Source organism: Lissotriton vulgaris, chromosome 1_1 (assembly GCF_964263255.1).
Source record: "Lissotriton vulgaris chromosome 1_1, aLisVul1.2, whole genome shotgun sequence".
In the NCBI taxonomy this organism is placed as follows: Eukaryota; Metazoa; Chordata; class Amphibia; order Caudata; family Salamandridae; genus Lissotriton; species Lissotriton vulgaris.
In genome coordinates, this window is record NC_141685.1 from 214,198,759 (window position 1) to 214,224,194 (window position 25,436).

General features: G+C 41.6%; 1 protein-coding gene across 1 annotated transcript in view; it reads left to right on the top strand.

Moving 5' to 3' along the window:
• LOC147740914 (membrane-spanning 4-domains subfamily A member 4A-like) overlaps positions 1-25,436 on the top strand; it is a 209,143-nt gene that overhangs the window by 95,485 nt on the left and 88,222 nt on the right. Inside the window, exons 4-5 of the mRNA XM_086936014.1 lie at positions 2,180-2,236; positions 23,081-23,245. Of these exons, the coding sequence (XP_086792140.1) occupies positions 2,180-2,236; positions 23,081-23,245 (222 nt within the window). The remainder of the gene's footprint in view (positions 1-2,179; positions 2,237-23,080; positions 23,246-25,436) is intronic.

The following is a 25,436-nucleotide window of genomic DNA, read 5'->3' on the forward strand; positions in this document are numbered from 1 at the left end:
CATTGTAATACCTAACCCCCTGAAACCTAAATAGATATCCATTGTCTGTACTCCTCTGTCAAATCACTTAACATTGAACCTGAAAACTGGAGTACCCATGGCTCCTGCCTAATTGAAACTACACCCACACCCCTGAACCATAAATACACACCCAGTGCTGAACTCTAAAATGTTACTAAACCAATTCTGAATCTACTGCACTGTAAGACTAAAAACTAGATTTTACATCAGTCATATATCAATGTAACTGCCCCAATACCACTGAAACTTACATAGACCTAGATTTGAAACACTAACCATTCAGAGAACCCTTTAAAAGCCACTGGAACCTCTGCCTTAAAACAACTGGCCTCCCACCCTTGCCTAACAAACCTGCCCCAAAACCCATAAAACAAACTGTACCCCCAAGTCGAAAAACTACATATAATAAGTAATGCAATAATTTAAAAAGAACATTACATTTTTTACAACAATCTAAAAAGTAACCTCATAAAATTCCACCCAGAGTTACATTTCAAAGCATATTGAAATTGTTATTAAGTCTTTTAAACATATACATATAACTCACCTTTTGCCAAACACTGTACCTTTACTTGTCCTTGACTTTTAAAAGAAAAAGGAAATTTGTATTACATTGAAGTAAAAGTACAAAGAGAGAACCGGGAAAGGAACAGGGAGCGTCAACGTCTTCTGTCACAGATGTATCTGATCAACCTAAAGCTTGAAGCTGGACACCAACCTGAGTGCAAAAAGTTTTTTTTTTTAAATTGGATCCATGTTCAGATGATCTGTTAATTTTCTTTTAGTTAAACCCCCTACAATAAATTGAAAACTGCAGGAAAAAAGGTTTTAAAATTCAAAAAAAGGCTCTTCATAGAACCACCTTTCTTAGTTAAAAATAGGCCATTATTGTTTGTTATGTCTGTGTTTAAATGTTAACGTTTGTTCAGCTGTAGACAGCACATACTTCAAATGACGCAGGTGCGACATTCATCCATGTGCAGCAGGGATTCATTGCATTGCCCACCTCCTGTCTGCCACAGGGTCCCCTACTGTGCCAGGCCCTTCACGCAATTCCCAGCTAGAAGCTAACACCCGCTGCACATGGCCATGGCATTTGGTCATGTGTAGCGAGGATTGGCCACAGGGTTGGGCCTGCGGCTAGACCTTGCACCCAAACCTGCCACAGGAGTGCCAACCTCGCTGCATATGTCTTTTTTATGATCAATAACTCAATACTTCTGCTGTACCACAGGAATACCTGGGTAGCACACTGGAGCTGCACTGGATCTCACGAAGTACAGCAGTAACGCAGACAATGTCCACAAACGTTATTGTAATTTAGTTTATTAGGGTCCTCCTTACCCAAACATGGAACGAGAGGTGAGGGTCTGCTCACCAGCTCCTTTATGAGAAATGTGTTTTTACAAATTCAAAACTTGGGGACCAAGTTCTCAAGACCTGTAATTTTGTTCAGTGTTGCAGGCAGCAAAGCATCTTGTTTCAGTAGAGCTCAAGTGTTTCTGGAAAGACTGGAAAGGCCGACTAGAAAAATAAGCTTTCTCGAAAAGCAGCTATTTCTTTATCCCGCAAGGACTATAGGCCAGATATATCTAACTTTTTCAGACAGTAACCCCTTCACAGAATCCCTCTTTAAATGCTAATTTATTGGATTTACACAAACTGCAAGCACCCTTTCTTAGTAAAGTTCTATGTTTTTGCTGAATTTGGTGTAATTCCGTTCAGCAATTGTTTCTGTATTACAGAGCAATGTCTTTGAAGGTAATTAACATGAGAAATCATACGTATAGAGCCACCTCTTTTTTTCTTGGTCCATGATTGATGGATCAGTGTGAAATGTTCCATGAATGAGCCTAGGTATAGAACTTTTATTACAGAACGTTTTGTGCAGATTTGTCAAACTGCTCTAAAGTTATAAACACAACAAAAAATTGTATTTCTGTGGAAACTCTGACCTAACTATAACAACACAGTCCATTTTCAAGCATGATTCACAGTGAATTGTTTTTCTTACTCAAAGCTTAGGTGTTTAATATGGATGAAGTTACAGCAGAAAAGCATGCTTGAGCAGCAGATTGTATTCAATGTATCTGACCCAATGTTGAGTAAATGGTGAGGGAAGATTCCTGATAAAAGGACTCTCTTTTGCTTCCCTCAGTTTCTCATCTCTGGAAGCCTGTCCATTGCAGCAGAGAAGAAAGGAAGTTACTGCCTGGTGAGTATTGCTTGTTGTAGACCATATAACACACAATACACCAACATCAATTCATTTTTGCATCCCCATACATTTGGCTGCACATTGGCCTTGGGGCAGTTTGCTCGTTTGGTGTGCTGCATAAATGTACTTATTCTGTATCCTATCCTATAGCTGAAGGCATCAGCTCTATTTTTCTTGCTTTTGTCTCCTGATTTTCATCCTTATTCTACAAACACTAATTCTTCTTTACTACCCCTCACTTACTCCCTTTACCACCAGACGATCATTGATGTTTTTCTCATTCTCCTATTTCAATCACTTTCCAGTACTATAAGGGTGTTCTCATAGTCCACTCTATGTCTCCTTCTTTCATTTCACCACCTTCTGCTCATTGAGTTAGGTGCAGGCAGGGGGGCGGAAATGTGCTAATGTGCTACCACACAGAATGGATTGAAGGTGAATTACACTAAGCTTACCTTGTTTATATGTGTAGGTGTACCCATGCATGTAGCTATGTTCCCCAATGCCAAGGTTCCAAAGCTGAGAGATAGCATATCACTTCAAAATCAATTCAAGCAAGCAGTTTTTTTAATTTAGAGCAAAGAGCTGGCAGAGCCTAAGTGACTAGAAGTGGTATTCATGTATATAACCTGCTTCTTGGACTGCAGCACTCTAGTGGTAAAATAAGCTGCGCCGGCACACTATTACAGTTGCCAGCTGATAGAGGTAATCAACTTCATTTTCTTTTCATATCATTCACTCTCTACACTTGTTTGGTCTTTTTATTCTCAGGGGGGGGGGATGCATTGTATACTGCAATGTTGTGACACCAGAATCCTGTTATCAGAATATTTTACTATATGAATATTGCATCCTGAATATTGTATATAAAATATTGCTCCATTGAACTTTCTGATAATAAATCCACACCTTACAGGCTGATACTTTTGTAAACAATCTTCAGGACAGGATATTAATATGCCAGTTTATTTGGTAGGACTCGGAGGCATACATCCATTGAGTGATCAAGACAATCGCAGTTCGTTTATTTTCTTTAAGGTCCTGCCACTCTCCTTCGATTCTTCATCATGAAAGTATCAATAACGTCTTCCTTTCCTGCTGCATCTCATTTTCTTCATTTGTCATGCCGAAGACTTTACGTTTATGCTTTGTACGAATGATTTTTTCTCCCACTCCATGCTGACACACTTTAACCACGACTAATCAGGAGGATGCTGTCTCTGTATACCTCATAAATGTGCATTTCACCCAAAGCCCTGTTTATATCATTTATGTATATTTTTCATTTCTTCTTTTACCTATATTCCATGTTTTAACAGCAGGCTTATAAGAACATCTACCAAGCTATATTAGTGTGAGTAGGAATAAAACTGAGGGGATGAGTTTGTCAACAAATAGAATTATCCAGAGAGGTAATCAGATTTAAATCAGAATACATGTTAGAAGCAGGAGCAAAGTAAGACATTGTTGAAGCAGTGAGAGTGTTATTATAGTATGATTTATAATTCGTGACCCTAGCACCCACAAAGGGAACAGAACTCTGTTTATAACCACATATCATGTAGTGGTCACCTGAGCATAGAGACCTTCTCATACATTTATATGGTGAACTGGGGTAAATCAGTGTGTATGAATACAGAAGACATTAGAAACACAGCATTACAGTGGAAGATGTGGGGGTAGGAAGGGAACAGACAGGTTGGAATGAGGATTGTGAAGCAGTGGGTATTGAGAACTATCTGAATTGCACCAGTGATGTATCAAGTCTGAGTTGCATTGGATGTTTTTTTCAAAAGTCCCATTTGATGGACGGAAAAAGCCCCTGGCTTGTACATGCTTTGTATGTGTTTTGGATTTCTGTCCTGGCCAAGGATTATCTTTTATGAGAGTAGACATCATCAGACACATTGGACCTGATCCACAAAGGGCCTCCACACTCGTAGAGGAGGCCCCACAGTCATGAGGGAGTCTACTCACTAAGGGACTGATTCAATCAATCAATCAGAGAATTTGTAAAGCGCACCACATACCCGTGAGGGTCTCAAGGCGCTGGGGGAGGGGGGGGAGAAGGCTGCAGCTAGTGGTCGAAGAGCCAGATCTTGAGTAGTCTCCTGAAGGTCAACGGGTCTTCAGTTTGTCGTAGGAGGAGGGGGAGGGAGTTCCAGGTTTTGGCGGCGCGGTGGGAGAAGGACCTGCCCCCGGAAGTGGTTCTGTGAATGCGTGGGACGGGGGCCAGAGACAGGTCGCGGAGCAGAGTTTCCTGTTGGGTACGTAGAATGAGAGTCGGTCGTTGAGGTAGGCAGGGCCAGTGTTGTGAAGTGCCTTGTGGGCGTGGGTCAGGAGTTTGAAACTGATTCTGTTGTCTACGGGGAGCCAGTGCAGGATTCTCAGGTGGGGGGAGATGAGGTCTCGGCGCGGTACGTTGATGATCAGGCGTGCAGAGGCGTTCTGGATTCTTTGAAGTCTGTTGATGAGATTGGATGGGGCTCCGGCGTAGAGGGCGTTGCTGTAGTCGAGTCTGCTGCTGATGAGGGCGTGGGTGACGGTTTTACATGTGTCTGTCAGGATCCATCTGTAGATCTTGCGGAGCATGAGGAGGATGTGGCTCAGTGGTTAGAGGCGGCAGACCCAGAAGCTGAGATCGTCCGTGGACCAGGGTTCGATTCCCCGCCTCGGCGGCTCTCGGGCTCAAAAATTCCACGGAGTCGACAATTCTCGCTCTGGTGCCTCCTCGACTCACGAGGTCACACTCTGCGACTCTGGGCAATAGCTTGCTTAATCTCCACTACGGCCCCTCGCGGCGGGATGCCTGGCTTTCACCTTGTGGATACCCGGCCGGGGTATCTCACAGGGGAATACCAGGACGGGTTCCCTAAGCAAGCGCCTTGAGGCCCCTGGGTTAAAGTGAGCTATATAAATCGAAACACACACACACACACACACATGTGGAAGCAGGTGGAGGACACTGCGTTGACTTGGTTGGTCATGCTGAGCTTCGGGTCGAGGATGACTCCAAGGTTGCGTGCAAGGTTGGTAGGTGTGGGGTGCCCAGAGATGCAGGCCACCAGGAGTCGTCCCATGCTGAGGGGTTGGGCCAGAGGATGACGATCTCTGTCTTGTCCGTGTTCAGTTTGAATCCAGTCGGCGACGACCTTCATACCACTGTGGACGTTGGCTTTGGCGGTGAGGGGATCCTTGGTGAGGGAGAGGATCAGCTGCGTGTCGTCGGCGTAGGAGATTATGTTGAGGTTGTGTAGTCTGGCGATGTGTGCGAGTGGTGCCATGTAAACGTTAAAAAGCGTCGGGCTGAGGGAAGATCCTTGTGGGACACCGCAGATGGTCTTGGTGATTCCGGAGTGGTACGGGGGAGGCGGTTCCTTTGGGTTCTGTCGGAGAGGAAGGAGGTGATCCAGACCAGGGCTTTGTCATGGATCCCTGCGTCGGAGAGGCGTGTGCGTAGTGTGTGATGGCAGACGGTATCGAAGGCGGCGGAGAGGTCCAGGAGGTCTCGCCGTTGTCGAGTAGGAGTCTGATGTCGTCTGTGGCGGCGATGAGGGCGGTGTCGGTGCTGTGGTTCCTGCGGAAGCCTGGCTGGGAGGGGTCAAGGATGCTGTTGTCTTCCAGGTATCGGGTAAGTTGGGTGTTGACGATCTTCTCGCTGACCTTGGCTTGGAACGGAAGCAGGGAGATGGGCCGGAAGTTCTTGAGGTCGCTCGGGTCTGCCTTGGGTTTTTTCAGCAGGGCGTTGATCTTGGCGTGCTTCCAGCTCTTAGGGAAGATTGCAGTCTCGAAAGAGAGGATGATGATGTTACGCAGGTAGGGTGCTACAGAGCTGGCGGCTTTGTTGACAACGTTGTGGGGGAGAGGGTCAGATGGGGCGCCTGAGTGGATGGTGCTTATGGTCTTGATAGTGTCCTCGGTGTTCACGTTGGTCCACGTAGTGAGGTGGTCGTGTTCGGTGGGGTTCAGTGGGTCCGGTGTGGTGAGGTTAGCAGGGATGGTCCGAGGAATGAGGCTGTCATGAATGTCGATGATCTTATTGTGGAAGAAGGCGTCGCACAGGGCTTGAGATGGTGGGATGCCCATGGTGCAGGAGCTGGGGTTGGAGAGCTCCTTCACGATGTTAAAGAGTTCCTTGCTGTTGTGTGCGTTGTTGTCGAGTCGGTCTTTGAAGGAGGCCTTCTTGGTAGTCCTGATGAGGTTGTGGTGGTTGCGGGTGGCGTCTTTGTGGGCTGCGTGGCTGTCAGGTGTCTTCTCCTTATGCCAGATGTTTTCCAGTTTCCGACAGGTGCGCTTGGAGGCTGGGAGTTCCGGGGTGAACCAGCTGGCTCTCTGCTGGTGTCCCTGTTGGTGCGCTGTCTTATAGGGGCCAGGGTGTTGGTGCAGTTTTACATCCAGAGTCTGAGGGTGTGGGCCCCATCCTCAGGGTCTGTGGGGTTAGTCGGTGGGTTCAGTTCGAGGTGTGTCTGTAGGAGTTCCTTGGTGACCTTGCCCCAGCGACGTTGGGGGATCTGAAGGGTACGGTGACGTGTGACGGGTTTCTGGAAGGTGAAATGGACGCAGCGGTGGTCGGTCCAGGTGGGTTCGGAGGCGTGGCTGAAGGCAACGAGGGGGCTGGAGGAGAAGATGGCATTGAGCATGTGTCGTGCGATGTGGGTAGGTACTGTGACGATCTGTGTCAGTCCGAGGGTGGTGAGGTTGTCGATCAGGGTGGAGGAGTTGCTGTTGTTGTTATTTTCCAGGTGGTAGTTCAGGTCGACGAAGAGGATGCAGTTGGTGGAGGTCAGTGCGTGCGTGCTGATGAGGTCGGCGATGGGGTTGCAGAATTGGGGACGGGGCCCGGGTGGTCTGTGGACAAGGGTGCCTCTTAGGGTGGTCTTGGGGTCCGTGTGGATCTGGAAGTGCATGTGTTCGGCGGTGTTGAGTGTGTCGGCGGTGTTTGTGGAGACTCTGAGGGTGTTCTTGTGGATGATGGCGATTCCTCCTCCGACTCCATTGGTGTGGTCTCTGCGGGTGATATTGTATCAGTCGGGGATGGCCACTGCGATGTCTGGGGAGGAGGCTTCGTTCATCCAGGTCTCGGTCAGGAAGGCGATGTCTGGCGATGAGGTGTTGAGTAGGTCCCAGAGCTCGACTGCGTGTTTGCGTGTGGAGCGGGTGTTGAGCAGGATGCATTGGAGCTGGTTGGGTTCCGTCGCGGCGGGTATCTCAGCGTCTTTGGCGCAGGAGAAGCTACAGTTCCGGCAGGTGAAGGGGCCGTGGGTGCAATTAGCGGCGGCCTTGTGGCAGCTGAGTGGTCGTCCGTGGTTGAGTGCGATGAGGGTGTTAGCATCGTACCGGTTGCAGGCTTTGTGGGTGGTGCGAGGTCCAGGGGTTCTGAAGCTGGGCATGGACGGGAGCAGACGGGCTTGCCTTAGGCGCGCCTTCAGTGCACCAGCGGCGTGCCCGCTGCGCTGATTACGATGTAGGGCATGGTGGTGGCGATCCGCCCTACATTTCCCTCCACCCACCACCCATTTCCCCGCCATATTAGTATGGCGGGGGGACCCTGGCAGATGGAAAGACCGTCCGCCGGTTTTCTGCCGGTCGACCAGTCGACCGGGCGGAAAAGGGGTTAGATATGGTGGCGGTGTCTGCTAGACACTGCCATTCATATTAGCATGGGTGCGGGTAGCAGCCTTTCCATGGCGGTGATGCCGCCACAGAATGGCATGCGGATGTTGCTGTTGGGGGCCCGTTGCAGACCCCCAGGGTATTGGGGAAGGGGGGTGCACATGAGGGGGTATCTATGGTACCCCACTACACTGTCATGGACAAGGTGGCAGGCATCGCATGGTGCCTGTCACCTTGAGCATGACAATGCACACAGTGCATTCCCAGCATTGTGGCGGGCGGTGCTGTGAGCAGTTATCTGGTCTAGATGAAAGAGGAGTTTTTGACATATATGATGGCTATTTATTGGGACAGAATGGGTAGTGAAAGAAAAAAAAACTATTTTACTGCATTGTATTGAGTCTGAGGGGCAAGCAATATTCTGAACTTTACCTGTACTTCGGGAAGTTGAAGAACTAAGTAGTTTAGAAGAAGCTCTAGCTCATATGCAACATAGATTGAAACCTACCACCAGCATTGCTCTTAATAGGTATAGGTTTTATACTGGTGTCCAGAGGGAGGTAGTCTTTTGATGATTTCTTGACCGCTTTTACAACACTGTCTCTCAATTGTAATTTTGAGGTCATTTGTGATGAGATGATCAGGGATCAGATAATTGTAAATGTAAAAAGAAAAAAAAACAAGACAACTTTGGGTGTTAGTGAATCCTAATCTACAAGATGCTATTGGAATGGCTAAAGCTATTGAGCAATCATAAAAATGGATGAAGTCTGTTCAGGATGTCAGAATAGAGAATGAGAAAAGTGTGGATGAGATGTGTAGTTAACTCTTCCCGCAGATATGTCAAACCATGAAGAAGGACTGAACTATTTTGTATTACAGGTGTGGGAGTTTCAGTCATGTGGCGTCATCTTTGCACTGTCCTGCTATAGGAAAAGAATGCATCAAGTGTAGAAGTGTAGTGCATTTTGCCTGTGTGTGCAAGGATGACTAGAAAAAAAACTGCAGCTATAGGTGCAGTTGAAGTTTCGTCTCTGAGGTGTGCATGCAATCAGGACAAGGCTAATGAAAAGGAGAAAAGCATTACCGTGTCGGTGGGTGAGCCCTGTGGTGAAGAAGTTAAGGACAGGAGGTCACCTATATGTACAGTCAGGTTTTTAGAGAAGGATTCGGAACTTATGCCAGACTCAGGGTCAGCTTGGTCTATCATCATTGAGAACTATTTCCAAGAAAGGTTTCAGGGCATATTAACTGTAAAGAATTGGTGTGAGCCAGATGTAGAAGCCCATAGTTTTCATGGTTCCATAACTGACCTTATAGGTTATATTGCCTCAGAGGTTTTTTAAAAAAAAACATTTATTTTTATTTTAGATTTATTAGTCGTCCAGAAACACAATAAGACCATGACTGTAATTGCACATCGCAGGTGATTATACCAAAATGCGTAATACATTCCTTATAGGGATAAGACCAGTTCACAATTGAAAGCTTGCAATAATGAAACATAATACTGTGTCCAACAGTGTCTCTCATGGAAATAAATCATAACATTTTACCTTATAACAAGCCCCTCCCCTTCCCTCCAGGGTCACAAGAAGGAAACTCCCCCATACCATGTACCATAATTCAAACTACGTCTCGCTATTGTAGTGCTTCTATTACATTCTCGGACTACGGGTGCTCCCAGATGGCACTACCATCCCCAAGCCGGCATGGTCAGCTTGAGTCCCCTCCATCCCTTGTGAGGTGAGAACCTCTCCCAAAGTGAACTCAGTGAGCATGGTATACCAGCACCTCGAATAATCTTCCAACTTTTCATCCCTCCGAACTCGCCTTATGCGGATTAGCTCCACTGTTGCCCATTCCCTAAAGTCTTTGGCCCAGCTCTCCACCATGGGGGGCGTCAAATTCATCCACCTGATTGCTTTTTTCCACTTGGCCAGCACCAGCCCAAGCTGGAGAAATTTCCACGTAAGTTTTCTCCCTTTTGGTCTAGGGAGGGCTACCAGAAGTACCTCCTCGATCGATAAAATAAGAGAGCTGCAATGAGTAATAAAAGGAAACAAAACAGTGTAAACAGCATTACAAGTGAAGAATATAAACAATTCAACCATTGTGCTATTAAATTGATTATATATGTATTAATATAACTGTACTCCTATCTAGTGCTTCCTATCCTTTGAGTTTAGAAAGCTTTATTAAATAAGAAATACAAAGTAAAACATCAGTACAAATAAATGGCAGTAAAATGAGTTAAGAACTGATTAAATAGAACAACTGAAACAACAACCCCAAAGGGGGAAAATAAATAATCTGTACTAAGGGAAGTAGCTTTTAAAGGGGATTTTGTTTTAAGGGAGAAAAGAGAGGAGGGAGAAAGAAAAAGAAGAAAAAGAAAGAGAAAAAAAGAGAAGAAAGAAGAAGAAAAGGAGGAAAAGGGACATCCTATAAATGAGCTCTATACTTAAAGTTAATGTATATGCAAAACAGTTCTAACAATATAAAACAAAACTACAGGTGCAAAACAGTTCTATAAATACAAAACAGTTATGTGACACCTCTGGAAAGAAAATCAGTTAACGGCATCCAAACCAAATCTCTATTAATTAATAAAGGAACCGTAGTGGCAAAGGCACGGTAGTGATAATCTGAAAAGAAATCACTATAACAAGATTTATAAATTTACGAACATTACAGTGAACATACCAAATAGGTGAGGAACCACCCAAAAAAATGTGTATAATTTCAAAAGGGAAGTCAGTAGCTAAGATGTTGTTCAACTGTGACCAAATTCGGGACCAGTAGGATTTGACTAATGGACAATGAAAAAACATATGTGAAAAATCACTATTCTCATGAGAGTAAGACCAACATTTTTTAGAGTCAAGTAACTTAAACTTGTATGAATCAGAAGGAGTAAAAAAAAGTCTGTTGTAAAAAAAAAGTCTGTATAGTGGTGGCGGATCGGGAGACTGTGTGTACTTTGGACCAAATATTATCCCATACTTGCAAGGAAAGTTCATGAGCCAGGTCTTGCTGCCATAATAGCTTCAAGCTATGATTTAATCCAAATAGTGGTAGGTTGAGAAAGTATTTTATAAATCCCGGCAGCTCTGAGAGGGAGAGAAAAATCTGGAGGAGGGGAGGAAGTTGGGGCGAGGAAGATAACAAAGTATTTTGGGAAATAATGTCAGTTAGGATACGTGTGAGCAGAGGATATTAAAAAGAATGTGTATTAGAGAGATGAAAGGTGTCACGAATCTGAGAGAAGGTTGTCAAGGAGTTATCAATAATTAATTGATTATAAGTTATGATACCTTTATCAATCCCTTCCTTCCAGAAAAGCGCTCTGTTGTTAATTTTTAGGGATCTATTATACCAGATAGGAGTAAGAGAGTGAAGGTCAGCTTGAGAGAGAAAAGAGCGAGACAAAGATAGTGCAAGTGCTTTAGAATGTTTAAGAGTGGGGGCAAGAAAACGTGTCGGAGGGTGAGACAAACTAGTAGCTGTATGGAGTGAAAAAGGGGAGAGTTGCTCGAGTTCTAGAGAACTCCAGGCAGTAGAGGGGTAGAGAGAGTATCAGCCAAAAAAGGCCATATTTTTTTAAGAGTGAAGGCTGAATGAAAGCGAGCAATGTTGGGGAAATTTACCTCACCCAAGTTTTTTGGTTGTTGAAGGCAGGTGAGAGATATCCGAGTTTTACGATTGTTCCACAAGAATTTAATTAATAGACTGTTAATGGATTTAAAAAAGTAATGTGGTAAAGAAATTGGAAAAATAGAAAGGTAGAAGTTAACAATAGGAAGTAACATCATTTTAATAGTTGCAAGCCTCCCCCACCAGGATAAGAAGAGGGGAGACCAACCATCTATGAGGGAGGAAACTTTTTTAAGTATGTCTTTATGATTAATTTTAATGGTTTCTTTAATAGTGTTAGCGTATAGAATACCAAGGATTCCATTCAAAACCAGATCCCTGGAAAAGATGAGAAAGACAAAATGTATGGAGAGGCAAGACATCGGTTTTATCTATATTCAATTTATAACCTGAGACTAAGGAATAATCCTGTAGTAAAGAAAAGAAAAATGGTAAAGAAGTGAGTGGATTGGAGATATAGAATAAAATGTCACCTGCATAAGCTGTGTATTTAATCTCAACGTTTTTGTAAATGAAACCAGTGTAAGAGGAAGAACGCCAAATTTTTCCCAAAAAAGGTTCTAAGGCTAGAACGAAAAGAAGGGGTGAGAGGGGGCAACCCTGTCTAGTACCTCTACGGAGGAAAAATAGTCAGATTGTGAGCCATTTACCAAAATAGAGGTAGAAGGAGCAGAGTAAGCCAATTGAATATGAAGAATAATAGGGGGACTAAAACCATGCCATCGCAATGCTCCAAACATAAAATCCCAATTTACTCGATCGAATGCCTTCTCAGCGTCCAATGTAATAGAAGCAAGGTGTATAATATTAAGAAGAGTTCTGGAATTGTCCGTAATAGATCTACCTTTAACAAATCCAGACTGATAAATATTGATAAGATCAGGGATAATGTGATTAATCCGCAAGGCTAACATTTTTGGATGTATTTTACAGTCAGTAATAATAAGGGATATGGGCCAATAGTTTTTACAGAGAGAGGGGTCTTTGTCTTTTTTTGGAATGAGACAGAGCATGGCTTGAGTAAAAGATCCCTTGGACTCTCATTGGCAAGAAAAGAGTTAATCAACTAAAGTAAATGTGGTATTAAAACATTTTTTAAATGAAGATAGAAACGCACCGTAAAGCCATCTGGACCAGGTGTTTTATCTTTGGGCAAAAGAGTAATAGCGGTAAGAATTTCTTTCTCCAAAATAAGGAGGAAAGGTCAACAGGATTATCAAGTGATTTGGGGATGGATTGAAAGAAAGAATCAATTTGTGCAGTAGAGGGACTGGATTCTGGAGTGTAAAGAGTAGAATAGTATTGAACAAAACAATCAAGGATGTTAGCGTCAGAGGACTGCAACGTACCATGTGAATCAGTAATAGATACAATTTTTACTTTTTAATTTTGAGATAGTTTGCAAGTGATTTGCCTGCCTTATTGCGCCCACCGTACATTTTAGAATTAAATTTGAGAAGGTTATTGAAGGCAGAATCCCAGGAGTGTTTGTTGTATTGCATCTTGGCTTTGATAAGAAAAGACACGTGTCAGGGGAATTAGTAGTGAAATAAAGATGTTCAAGTTCTTTAATTTGTTTGAGAATTTGATAGGAAAGAGCAATGGCTTTTTTCTTTTTACGGGATACAAATTCAATAATACAGCACCTAGCGGCAGCATTAACGGCGTCCCAAATGAAGTGAAACTCAGAAGTGAAGTGTAGGTTAGTGTGAAAAAATTCTTCCATAACGAAAAGTGTTCAACAAATTGAGAATCTAGAAGGAGAGAGTTATTAAAGCACCAACGCTGGGAAGTAGGAGTAGGAGAGGGATATCCAAAATGACAGGGGCGTGGTCGGAAATGAGAATGGAACCTATTTCTGAATTATTAATAAACTGAAAGTCATCTTGGGTGAGAAAGATATAATCAATACGTGAATGTGAGGAATGAACTGGAGAAAAAAAGGAGAACTCAAGAGAGTCAGGGTCACATATTCTCCAGGAGTCAATAAGGCCTCTGGAAGAAATTGCTTTATGAAAAGCTTTTTGCATCTTTTTGGGTACATATTTGGTTTGTGATTTCCTGTCTAAAAAGGGATCTAGTTACTGGTTACAATCACCCCCCACAATTAAATCTTCAGTAGCATGTGAAGAGAGGAGCGATGAAAAATCATTCCAAAAGGTGGGGTTAATACCATTAGGGCCATAGACATTGCAAAATGAAAGCTTAACATTATTTACAATACAATCCAAAAACAACCATCTGCCATCAGTATCGTGTGACTCATTCAACGACTGAACAGTCAGTGATTTATGAAATAAAATGATAACACCATTTTTTTTAGTAACAGCTGGGGAACAGAAAACTGCTCCCACCCTTTGTTTGCGCAATGAAGACAATTCCTGTAGAGATAAATGCATTTCTTGCAACAAAGCAACTTGACATTTTAATCTCGCTAGATGAGAAAGGACACGTTGTTCTTTTATAGGATTTTGAAGACCTTTTACATTCCATGAAATAATTCGAAGACCATTCATTTATGTAGATAAGAATAGAGTAGGCAAAGGATTATAAAAGCTTCAGGGGGGAATAGAGAAAGAGCAATAAAGCAGGAAGGAATGATAAAAAGGATCAGAGGAAAAGAAGAGGCACAGATATAAAAAGAAATCATCTGTAGGAAATCAAAGGGAGGGAAAGAGGGGAAAGAAAGAAAAAAAGAAGATAAGAGTTAGAGAAAGGAGAAAAGGAAAGGGAGACAAGGACTCCAGAAAGGTAAGATAATAAAAAGGAGATGACAAAAAGCCAAATGACCTCAGCCATGTAAAGACAAAGAAATGAACAACAATGAGGTGGGAGGGGGAGCAGCGTAAAACAAGATAACTGCAGGAGCAGAAGAGAAGAGGAAGATATGGTGACCTGAGAAACAATAATAGATAAAAAGAACAAAATAGAAAAAATTCTAAAGACCACAAGTAACCAAGTAAGACAAATGAAGGGAACTTACCAAACAGTTAGGATGGTGGGGCAGCGGAAGGAAGGCACAGTACAAACATCGGAGCATCACAAATGAAAAATGGATTGTACAACAAGGACTATGAAAGGGAAAACTGTGAAAAAAAATAGAAGAACAGGAACTGCATTACAACAGGGAACAGAAAACAGAACAATAAAAAGCAGCAAACATGAAAACAAAGAAGTTAGGATTTGCTGAGGTCCATGGATTCCTCTCTATGGGTATGGATAAATTTCCGAAGATCAGCCGGATCTTCAAAGCTAAAAGTTCTTTCTTTGTAGGTCACTTTGAAGAAGCAGGTATGGATAAGGCCATATCGGGCGTTCATTGATCGAAGAGCAGGTCTCAGGTCTAGAAACTCTTTCCGTCGCGCAGCAGTTGGTTTAGAAACATCTTGAGTAATGAAAATTTTATGTCCAGTCCAAAGCAACTGTTTGTGTTGTTTAGCAGAGTGAAGGATAGTCATGAGGTCTGAATAAAGAAGGAAGTAATTAATGATGCCTCTGGGTTTGGAAGAAGAAGAAGAATTCCTTGGTCCTAAACGATGGGCCCTTTGAATATTGACATCCAAGTGCTTAGGAAGGCCAGAAATAGGAAGGACTTGAGCCTTCAAAAATTGGATGATATCAGACCCCTCCGAACCTTCCGGAATACCATAAATGCACAAATTATTACGCCTCTTGCGATTTTCCAAATCCTCAGAGGTTTTCTTAAGCAGGGCATCGACGCGTTTCGGTATGAATAATATTTGCCATACCAAAACGCGTCGATGCAATGTTGGGCACAGACACGCTAAGTTATTGAACAAAGAAACTCCTCCAATTAGAAACTAACGTACAATTTGGAGTGTGATTTAGTATTGTGTTCGGACTACTGTATTTCTCCCTTTTTAATTGGAATCATTTTCCTTGTGTATTGTCCCATTATTTGTGATCAATTTTTTGTGTATCATTGTGCATTATTGTTTACTTATTATGATTGTTTTTAACACTGTTTTTAATATACCAAAACAAAATGTACATTCTTTGTATGACTGTATCATGTATATCATTTGCTGCTCTTAATTTGTGGTACTGAATTGATTGTGTATGTGCATGGTCTAAACTGTGGTTAGCTTACAAGTTCACCCAAAGGGGAAAGTTTATTGACAAGTTGTAAGGAAACCACCAGTATATAAAGCAGTAGCAAAAAGGCAGCAACTTGAATTAGTCCTGATACAGTGCAGCAGCATCTGGTAAATACGTCATATGGATTGAGGAACCATGACGCATGTATAAACTTGAGGTGAATTAAAATATCCAAAAAAAGGTGCCCATGAAATTTCACAAATGAAGCATCTTTTCCAATGAGCAAAAGGAAAAGAGTTCACCAGCATTTAAACAGCAAAGCAAGCCATGGAGAAAAGAAGCCGCAGAAAGGTAAAAAAAAACGCTGCGAATAAAAGCCAGTAAAAAAACAAAATGGCGGCTGTTATCGAGGGAAATGTATTTCAGCCGATAATTAGCCAAAACACATCATGGAGGACTCTGAAAGCATACCCATATGCAGGGGCTTGCTTCCGACAGCAGAATCCACTAAAATAGCACCGAAACTTCGCCGCAAAACAGGTCCTTCCTAAACGAGCGCTGCTTGTCAGCGCGGAGCTCTTCAGGGGGCGGAAATCTTTGTTCGCCGCGTTGCGCGCTCCTAGTGCTTCCTATCCCTTTGAGCTTGGGGTGTGCAAGTCTGCCACAATGCCTTGGAATACTCTAACTCCCCACTTACCTGAGGGTGTGTGTCATCTGGTAGCAGTCTTGTAACAGGCTAGCGTCATTCTCAGGATGGAGTAGTTATTCAGCTGGGATAGAATTCAGGCATGGGTCGATCTTCCAAAATCTATGGAGATGCTCCTGTGTCTAAAAAAAGGTCTGGTCCAGGATATACATTAAATTGGACCCGTTAGTCAGTGCCTGAGCTCGGGTCCTGATGTGATTGTTTATTCTACCTACCCAGGGCTGTTGTCGAATGAACAATAATAAACAACTACATTTTGTGCAGTGTACTAAGCCCTTGTATAGAATGCAACAATGAATGAGTACGGGTACTGCACTCAGTTTAATCAAGTGTTTTTGGTGTTTGTACGGTATGTGTGCTTCGCTAGATTAGTGCCTGTTCACTATGAAATAATAACATTTATGGCCTGGTACCTAAGGTCACCAGGACTCTAGCGTGCACTTACAATAAATTCAAATTCTCCAATATTATATTCAAGTCAGTTTTATCAAGTTATTTAGAGTGAAGCATCACAAGTTCATTCGTTGTCATACATGAATTATGTACACAATAAACAATTTAAATCTTCATTATATCACTGTTTACATAAATTGTACTAAATAATATATACAATGAAAATATATAATAAAACCCAATGCATTTCGGGGCTGAAGCCCCTTCGTCAAGGGTCTGTCAAAAAGAAAGGAAAAAAGAAGAAGAAAAAAGAAACTCAGTTACTCTTAATGCCTGAGGGGAACATGCGACTTCTACATTTTATGTAACTTAACAATTCTTACCACAAGTATAGGGTCAACAACTTCTTATTGAGGTGATTTGTATTGTATGACAACGTGACATCTAAAGAAAAAATGTCACTTTAATACTTATGTTTTAGGAAATACAGATATCTTTCAGTTATCTGAGCTAGAAATGGGTTTACCTGAGCCTTTTATACGAGCTGGGTATCTGCAACAAAATATATTAGGGTAAACGTTAAGGCAAAGTAATCTTGAATAAAAGAACGGAACAAAGCTTTATTAACTACGCTATACGTCATCCTTCAGGAAATTGTGTTGGAAATGCTCACCTGTAGAGAATCTTGTAAATGCGTGTACGGAAAACCCTATATGAAATGAAGAGATGCGAGGACTGAGGAGCTTTATGCAATACGTTAAACAAATCTAGTTTAAAAGTTCTCACGAATTTAGAAATAAGATGTACCTGCGAGCTTCTTCCAAGAGTATCGGTCTCGCTACTTTGAATATATGTGTACCGCTGTGGGAAAAGAAGCGAACGCATTTAAAAAACTGCTCCCCGGTCTTGTATAATACGTTAATACTTGCTCAAGATTGCGAGCTTACCATGTAAATAGAAGCGTCTCGTTGAATACAATGTCCGAGGTTGAATGCGCCAACCGGAGTGAGCCGAGCTTATAAGTCCTTTCTTGTTTGTTAGTTACTCGCTATGGTGAGATAGACAACGGACAAATCAGCGTCACAATTTAATGGACGCCATTCCTAAGAGGTAAAAATTGACTATTCAATCCTATTGCAAACTCCTTACATAATTAATGTGGGCTAAATAGGACGTCGTCCGACTAATAGCTGTACACTTGAGATGAAATGAAATAAAATAAAATAAAAATAGGATAGCTCAAAAGAAAAAGATTAACAAAGTTCAATGGGTGCAGATCAAACAAAATACCAGCATTAGTTAGAATGCATAATCCTGCCTATTTACAATCTTTTATTGATGAACCTCAATCCTAAAAGCATTGGATGGACACAGGGCATACCATAGCCCAATTGAGAGTTCAAATCATCGAGCTTGTTCCACAGCGATTAGGACAGGATAATGCGAAGATCCTTCTCCAAAGAGAAGCCTTTTGGATAAGGAAATTACAAACTTTGACCCCTAACGGGTTAAATGATAAAATGGAAATGACTTGTTTTTTGTAAATAATTCTGTAATAGGACCCTCGAGGGACTCAAACCCACCGTGAGGTGTATGCATACTTGACACAGCGACACACCAAACATACTCCTTGACTATACAAACGCACGTAGGCCAGGATAAAATTCACACACAACATCAGCATTACATCCTTACCATTTCTGGACGTCATGGTAGAGCTAGTGGACAATAAAATCCAGACAAAACTTTTCAAAAAATCAACTGATAGGAACACAGCCTTGCTTTATGGAAGTTTTCATCCTGCTAGTCTAATCAACAATTTACCAATATCACAGTTCATGAGGATAAAGAGGATATCATCTGACAACGTGAAATGTGAAAAAAGTCTAGAAGAACAAAAGCAAAGATATCTGGACAGGGGATATCCGAAAAAATTGCTTGAGGCGCAAATTGAAAAAATTAAAACAATCCCAAGGACAGAACTTTTGCAAAAAAAACCTAAAACAGTGAATAAGAGAATGGTTTTTGTATCAAAATATTCGACAGCCTCAGAAGACATAAAAAGAATAATTCAGAAAAGATGGGAGATTCTGTAAGTTGAAAAGGACTTTGGAGCATTGTTCATCGATAAGCCCTTGTTTGCTTATAAACGAGCACAGAATCTGAAGGAAATGCTAAGTAAACCACTAAGAAATGAGATGAATATTCATAAGCCAGAAACCTACAAAGGCACAACTCGATGCTTTAATTGCAAGAACTGCAATAATGCTATATTGGGAAATACTTTATTGCACGCACGTACAGGCAAAAGAATTCCACTGCGACATACCACCAGTTGCAACTCAGAACACGTAGTTTACTCAATCAAATGTCCATGTTGGTTATTGTACGTTGGGAAGACAGATAGGAAACTCAAACTATGACTGTCTGAGCACAAAAGTCGGATTCGTAATAAGAACATTACTTCTCCGTTAGCAAAGCATTGGATGGACACAGGGCATACCATAGCCCAATTGAGATTTCAAATCATCGAGCTTGTTCCACAGCGATTAGGACAGGATAATGCGAAGATCCTTCTCCAAAGAGAAGCCTTTTTGATACGGAAATTACAAACTTTGACCCCTAACGGGTTAAATGATAAAATGGAAATGACTTGTTATTTGTAAATAATTCTGTAATAGGACCCTCGAGGGACTCGAACCCACCGTGAGGTGTATGCATACTTGACACAGCGACGCATCAAACATACTCCTTGACTATACAAACGCACGTAGGCACATATGAGTCTGCAAAGGGCATACTAGCTTAGGATTGAGGTTCATCAATAAAAGATTGTAAATAGGCAGGATTATGCATTCTAACTAATGCTGGTATTTTGTTTGATCTGCACCCATTGAACTTTGTTGTTCTTTTTCTTTTGAGCTATCCTATTTTTCTTTTATTTTATTTCATTTCATCTCAAGTGTACAGCTATTAGTCGGACGACGTCGTATTTAGCCCACATTAACTATGTAAGGAGTTCGCAATAGGATTGAATAGTCGATTTTTACCTCTTAGTAATGGCGTATGTTAAATTGTGACGCGGATGTGTCCGTTGTCCATCTCACCATAGCGAGTAACTAACAAACAAGAAAGGACTTATAAGCTCGGCTCACTCCGGTCGGCGCATTCAACCTCGGACATTGTATTCAACGAGACGCTTCTATTTACACGGTAAGCTCGCAATCTTGAGCAAGTATTAACGTATTATACAAGACCAGGGAGCAGTTTTTTAAATGCGTTCGCTTCTTTTCCCACAGCCGAACACATATATTCAAAGTAGCAAGACCGATACTCTTGGAAGAAGCTCGCAGGTACATCTTATTTCTAAATTTGTGAGAACTTTTAAACTAGATTTGTTTAACGTATTGCATAAAGCTCATCAGTCCTCGCATCTCTTCATTTCATATAGGGTTTTCCGTACACGCATTTACAAGATTCTCTACAGGTGAGCATTTCCAACGCGCTTTCCTGAAGGATGACGTATAGCGTAGTTAATAAAGCTTTGTTCCGTTCTTTTATTCACGATTACTTTGCCTTAACGTTTACCCTAATATATTTTGTTGCAGATACCCAGCTCGAAAAAAAAGGCTCAGGTAAACCCATTTCTAGCTCAGATAACTAAAAGATATCTGTATTTCCTAAAACATAAGTATTAAAGTGACATATTTTCTTTAGATGTCACGTTGTCATACAATACAAATCACCTCAATAAGAAGTTGTTGACCCTATACTTGTGGTAAGAATTGTTAAGTTACATAAAATGTAGAAGTCGCATGTTCCTCTCAGGCATTAAGAGTAACTGAGTTTCTTTTTTCCTTTCTTTTTGACAGACCCCTGACGAAGGGGCTTCAGCCCCGAAATGCATTGGGTTTTATTATATTATATATTTCATTGTATATATTATTTAGTACAATTTATGTAAACAGTGATATAATGATGATTTAAATTGTTTATTGTGTACATAATTCATGTATGACAACGAATGAACTTGTGATGCTTCACTCTAAATAACTTGATAAAACTGACTTGAATATATTATTGAAGAATTTGAATTTATTGTAAGCGCACGCTATAGTCCTGGTGACCTTAGGTACCAGGCCATAAATTTTATTTCTTGTATAGAATGCAGCACGTGAAAGTAGATGTTAGGGTGTTCAGTTTTAGAATACATTTTTATATGAGTTAAATGTTTAGGCACGTTATAACGTGTCTCCTTGCTGTTTTTATAATATTCTGTATAGTTGCATTAGATTTACTAAAACAGATTGTTTCTGTAGTAATAAATACTTTTACTTAAAAGTGTTCATTCTTCTTTTGTTTTGTGGGGTGTTTTAATAACCTGTCTTTCAATTTCATCATTGGTAGATTGAACCAAATTTACTCATGTCAACCATCGATGGGACACCACACTTGAGGAGCTATGCCAACGTAGTAGCGTATGCAACAGGCCAGGTTTTCTCAGCTAGGGCCGCTCAACTTTGTTACAGTCTTCCACCTTCTCTGAGAGCTTTTCAAGATTTGCTTCAGTTCGAGAAGGCACCTTAGACACCTTCAGGTTATCTCTATGAGGTTAAAGAAAGGATACCTTTGAGGTTGTAATGCACTCTACAAATCTCCATTCAATAAAATTCAATAAGGACAGCGTTTTGGGCTTAAAGACACAGGCCTTTTGAGCTATCAGTTCAATTAATCACATAAACTACAACCATTAAACAAACTTTAACACCATTTTTGTAATTTTGAGTCACGGATTTTATTCTGACTACTTTTATTGCTAGCTAAAATATTTCTTGGTCTCATCCCTGTGAACTTCTAAAACATGGCTAAAAATATGTCATGATACACAATATAATTAAAGAATACTTAATTCTCATTAACCTAATTGATTAGATGGGTTCTATGAGAGCTTTATTGAGAATTTTCCAGAATTCTGGCGTAACTGCGAAAGTGTATATACAAAGATATTGCACAAAAATTGTAAACCACACTTTTTGACTTTAGCATTTACACTCTAATTCCTAAGCCTAGTTAGGATTCTAATTACAGCGTAATTAAGAACCTCTTTCACTTCTTAACATGCATTTCCAAACTCAATAAAAACTGGTGTCCTAGTTGGAGTTTTTTTTTTACCAGGATTTCTCCCAGGTTGTGTTGGTCATTCTAACATCAATCCATAGTAATGTAATCATCAAGCTGATCTAAATTGACGTAGTGGCAGTCAGACTTCTTTGGGAAAAGGGTTTTAACAATGTGGACTGATTATATTTATTTAAAAGTCTGTGACATATTTATGAAAATTTCACGTAACACACGTGCAACATGTTAAGTTGCTGCATTGCTTGAAAGGGAAAGAGCAGAACAGCATCATATTTTAAGGATTTGGAGCAGTTTTGCTCTCTTCTAGTGCTGGTGCACTTGTGACTGCCTAGCGTCAATGCTGGCACCCTTGCCCCTTTAGCGCAAGGATGTCTTCATTGTGTCCAGGTTCATTTTTGAGCAGGAAGGCATACCTTTCTGTGCAACCCTATGAAACTAATTCCTCTTGATATCTGTTCTGCAAAAGCATATTTTAAATACGATTCTTGGTGCTTCCATCTATAATTGAAAGTGGTATTATGGCAGTTGTTCTCTGTGCAAATACATTATACACTTCTCCTGCATGCAGACCATGTGCTCCTTTTGCATTCTAACCCCTCCATTAATTTACATCCTGTGATACAACCTAGATAGAGGTAAGAGAAACTCCCTTGTTATAACATGAAGATACAGGTGTCTGCTGTACCGTCAGCCATCCCCTCTTGTCCTAATATTGGGGCCCAATATGTGACTCTAACAGCAATGCATATTTGGATATAGAGAAAGGAAGAGAAACACCTGGAGTTACAATGATTACTGCCAAGGATATACTATCTGGAATTTAAGATGAATTTCACAGTTACAAAGCCTTTCCTTAAAAAGCAAAATTAACATTTTTTAAAGTATTTTGTTATCTAAGCATGCAGGTATGTTAGGTAGAGTTCCTGCCAGAGTAACAAAATATGTCTTGAACATCATTTATAATCTGTTTGATGATTTTCCCCTGGGAGTGGGCAACATAGCCAGATTTTCCTGTCATATCCGTAAATTAAAATTTCTTAAGGGGTTTGGGTTTTCTCACTTTATTTTTGAAGTTATTAAAAGTCTGTCAACTACCATCATGGGTGAATACAGATATGTTTGCCAATCTTGTGTGGGGGGCAAATGTGTGATAATGTAATCGCTCTGTGCTGTGGAGAGCTAGTCTTTACATTGTGCTTAGCATCCATCAGCATCTCTAGGTCTAAGAAACCAGCTAATAGTAAGGTAATAAAACTCGACTTTTTTCTCTCTAGATTAAAGGCAGTATGATAGCGAACATCTTCAGCTCCGTCGCTGCAGGAGGCGGAATTGTCATTTACACACTGGAAGTTTCCTTCGACAACTTTTATTACAGGTGTGATCTGGGTTCACAAGACCCTAGCAGCATGGACTGTAGAATGTTCAGGGATGCTTTCACTGTAAGTATGTTGGGTCTTCTTAACAGTGAACCCTTTGCAAACGCCTCACTAACTCAAGGGGAGATGTTTTGTTATCTTGAACTTTGCATGACTCACATTCCACCTCATAATTACTCTAATGAGAGCCATGAACTACTGTCTATTTTCATACTGCTGAGCCAAGTGTTGTCAGCTGCAAACAAGTGAGGGACTTCCACATTTCTTCTGACAGTCATCTGTCCAACTCTTTCAGTGTCCTACACTAGGTTGGTGCCTGAGAATTCCTATCTGTTTCAGTTACTCAACAGGACTCAGTTCCATCCCCCATCTCAGACCTAGTAGTGAGGCCAGTGCCAGGGAATTGACTCCTTAGTGGCATCAATGCTGCTCTGCTCCTCTCTTGGAATCACTGTTGTCAGTTTGAGTTATAGTCTCCAGTACATTGCTCATAAAATGGTTGTCATGTTCTGAGCTACATCTATGGTGTGTGCAATGTCATGGTGTGATTGGTTCACACAGGGTTGTTTACCAATACCAGAACTGAAGAGGGGGCATGCAACAGATTTTTTCCCCTTCCATGTCTGCCTTATTGTTACCTTTCATCCCTGTGTGTAGAGAAAAGAAGTGGCCCTTGGAGAACGCTGGAAGAAACATTGTTAGTTGTGCTTTTGGACTACACGCACCACAAGTCAACACTACTGGGCATCGGCTCCTGCAACAGTCTATATTCAGGGAGCAGTGGGTAGAGAATTCAAACTTGACCAGGCTGCATGCACTGGGTGCACTTCGTGATCTCTCAAGCAGGTTCTTTCACCCATGGTTTTTGCCTTTTTATTACCCTTTATCACTTTGGTGCTGAATCCAAGTCGGCCAGAAAAGGATGGCATACTTATCCAACATGTTACACTGGAGCATTTTATTTACTGAGTGCAGTAAATGCCTCCTTTTACAAGTTTTTGTTTTAGCTAGAAATGAGTTGTGGCATGGTAATCAATATTTAGCACACCACAGGGCATATTATAAAGGGCCGTATCGCCGCTTTAGCTGCACTTTTTGCTGCTAAAGCAGTGACATTCTTATTGCCCTATTAACAAGGCAGCGCTAACATGCATCAGTGCATTGCTAATGAGATGCAAAGTAGGCGTTCCCTAACTAAACTATATTCAAAATATTGCTATCGCTCCTTCGCCATATATACAAGCCCGCCCAGGACACCCATAGCGATATTACAAACCGCGGTTATCGCTGTTTATTAACGTCTGTATAAATCCTGACTAACCTATATTTGACATGGGAGGTGGATTGAACGGCTAAATCCACTTACCCCTATCACTAAGGATTTCTCTATCGCTGCAGGATAATTGTTGGATTCCCAGCGATAATCCTGCATTTTGCGGCTATCGACGGATTTTACATCGCCATGGAGGTAAGCGTTGTAAATAACGCGATAGCTCGGCGATCTAATCCGGCGATAGCCGGCGTTAAACAAAAGTGGGCTAAGCGCGCTCTGTTATATTTATCTCAGTTCGTTGCTGATATGCCCCATAATTCTGAAAGTTTTGCCTTTTTCAGGCTTTTTCACCCAATTAAGCTTTGGCATTATTGACCTGTCAAAATTTGTAAGGGGAACACAACAGTGAGCAATAATTGTTGCACAACTCAAAATGTCCCTTCAAACTTGTAATCTCATCCTCTGTGCAGGCAGAACAGCTAGTCCCTGGAGAAAGCTGAAAGGGCCAATGTCAGTGGCCATGAGTCTGAAGTCAATGTGATTGAACACTGGCTTCTGTTAGTGGTACAGTCTCCTTCTGTAGGTTATGGTCTATAATATTCAAGCAAGACTAAACAAGACTGCCATGCTCACAGCACAGGAGTTCGACGTGGTCAGTCTTGGAACAGCCCATCCAGGGTAAATCAAGAACCCTTGAAGAGCCAGAAGAAGGTGGAATGAGGCACCTCCTTGACATAAGGTCAGAGAAAGGACAACATCAAATGCATTAAACATGCTTAGTAAATTCCTTCCTATAAGAAGATGATGGCTCACCAAAGGACAATAACGTATTCCCACAATTATGTTTTGATATCGCCTTCCTAAGGTAGAACAAGATTGTTTGCTTAGTGCCTGCACAGCTGTTCTAATTCTGAAATAGCCTTCATTGCAGAGTAGTGAACAGAGATAACACATCAAGAACTCAAGAGCTGCAAGGTGTAA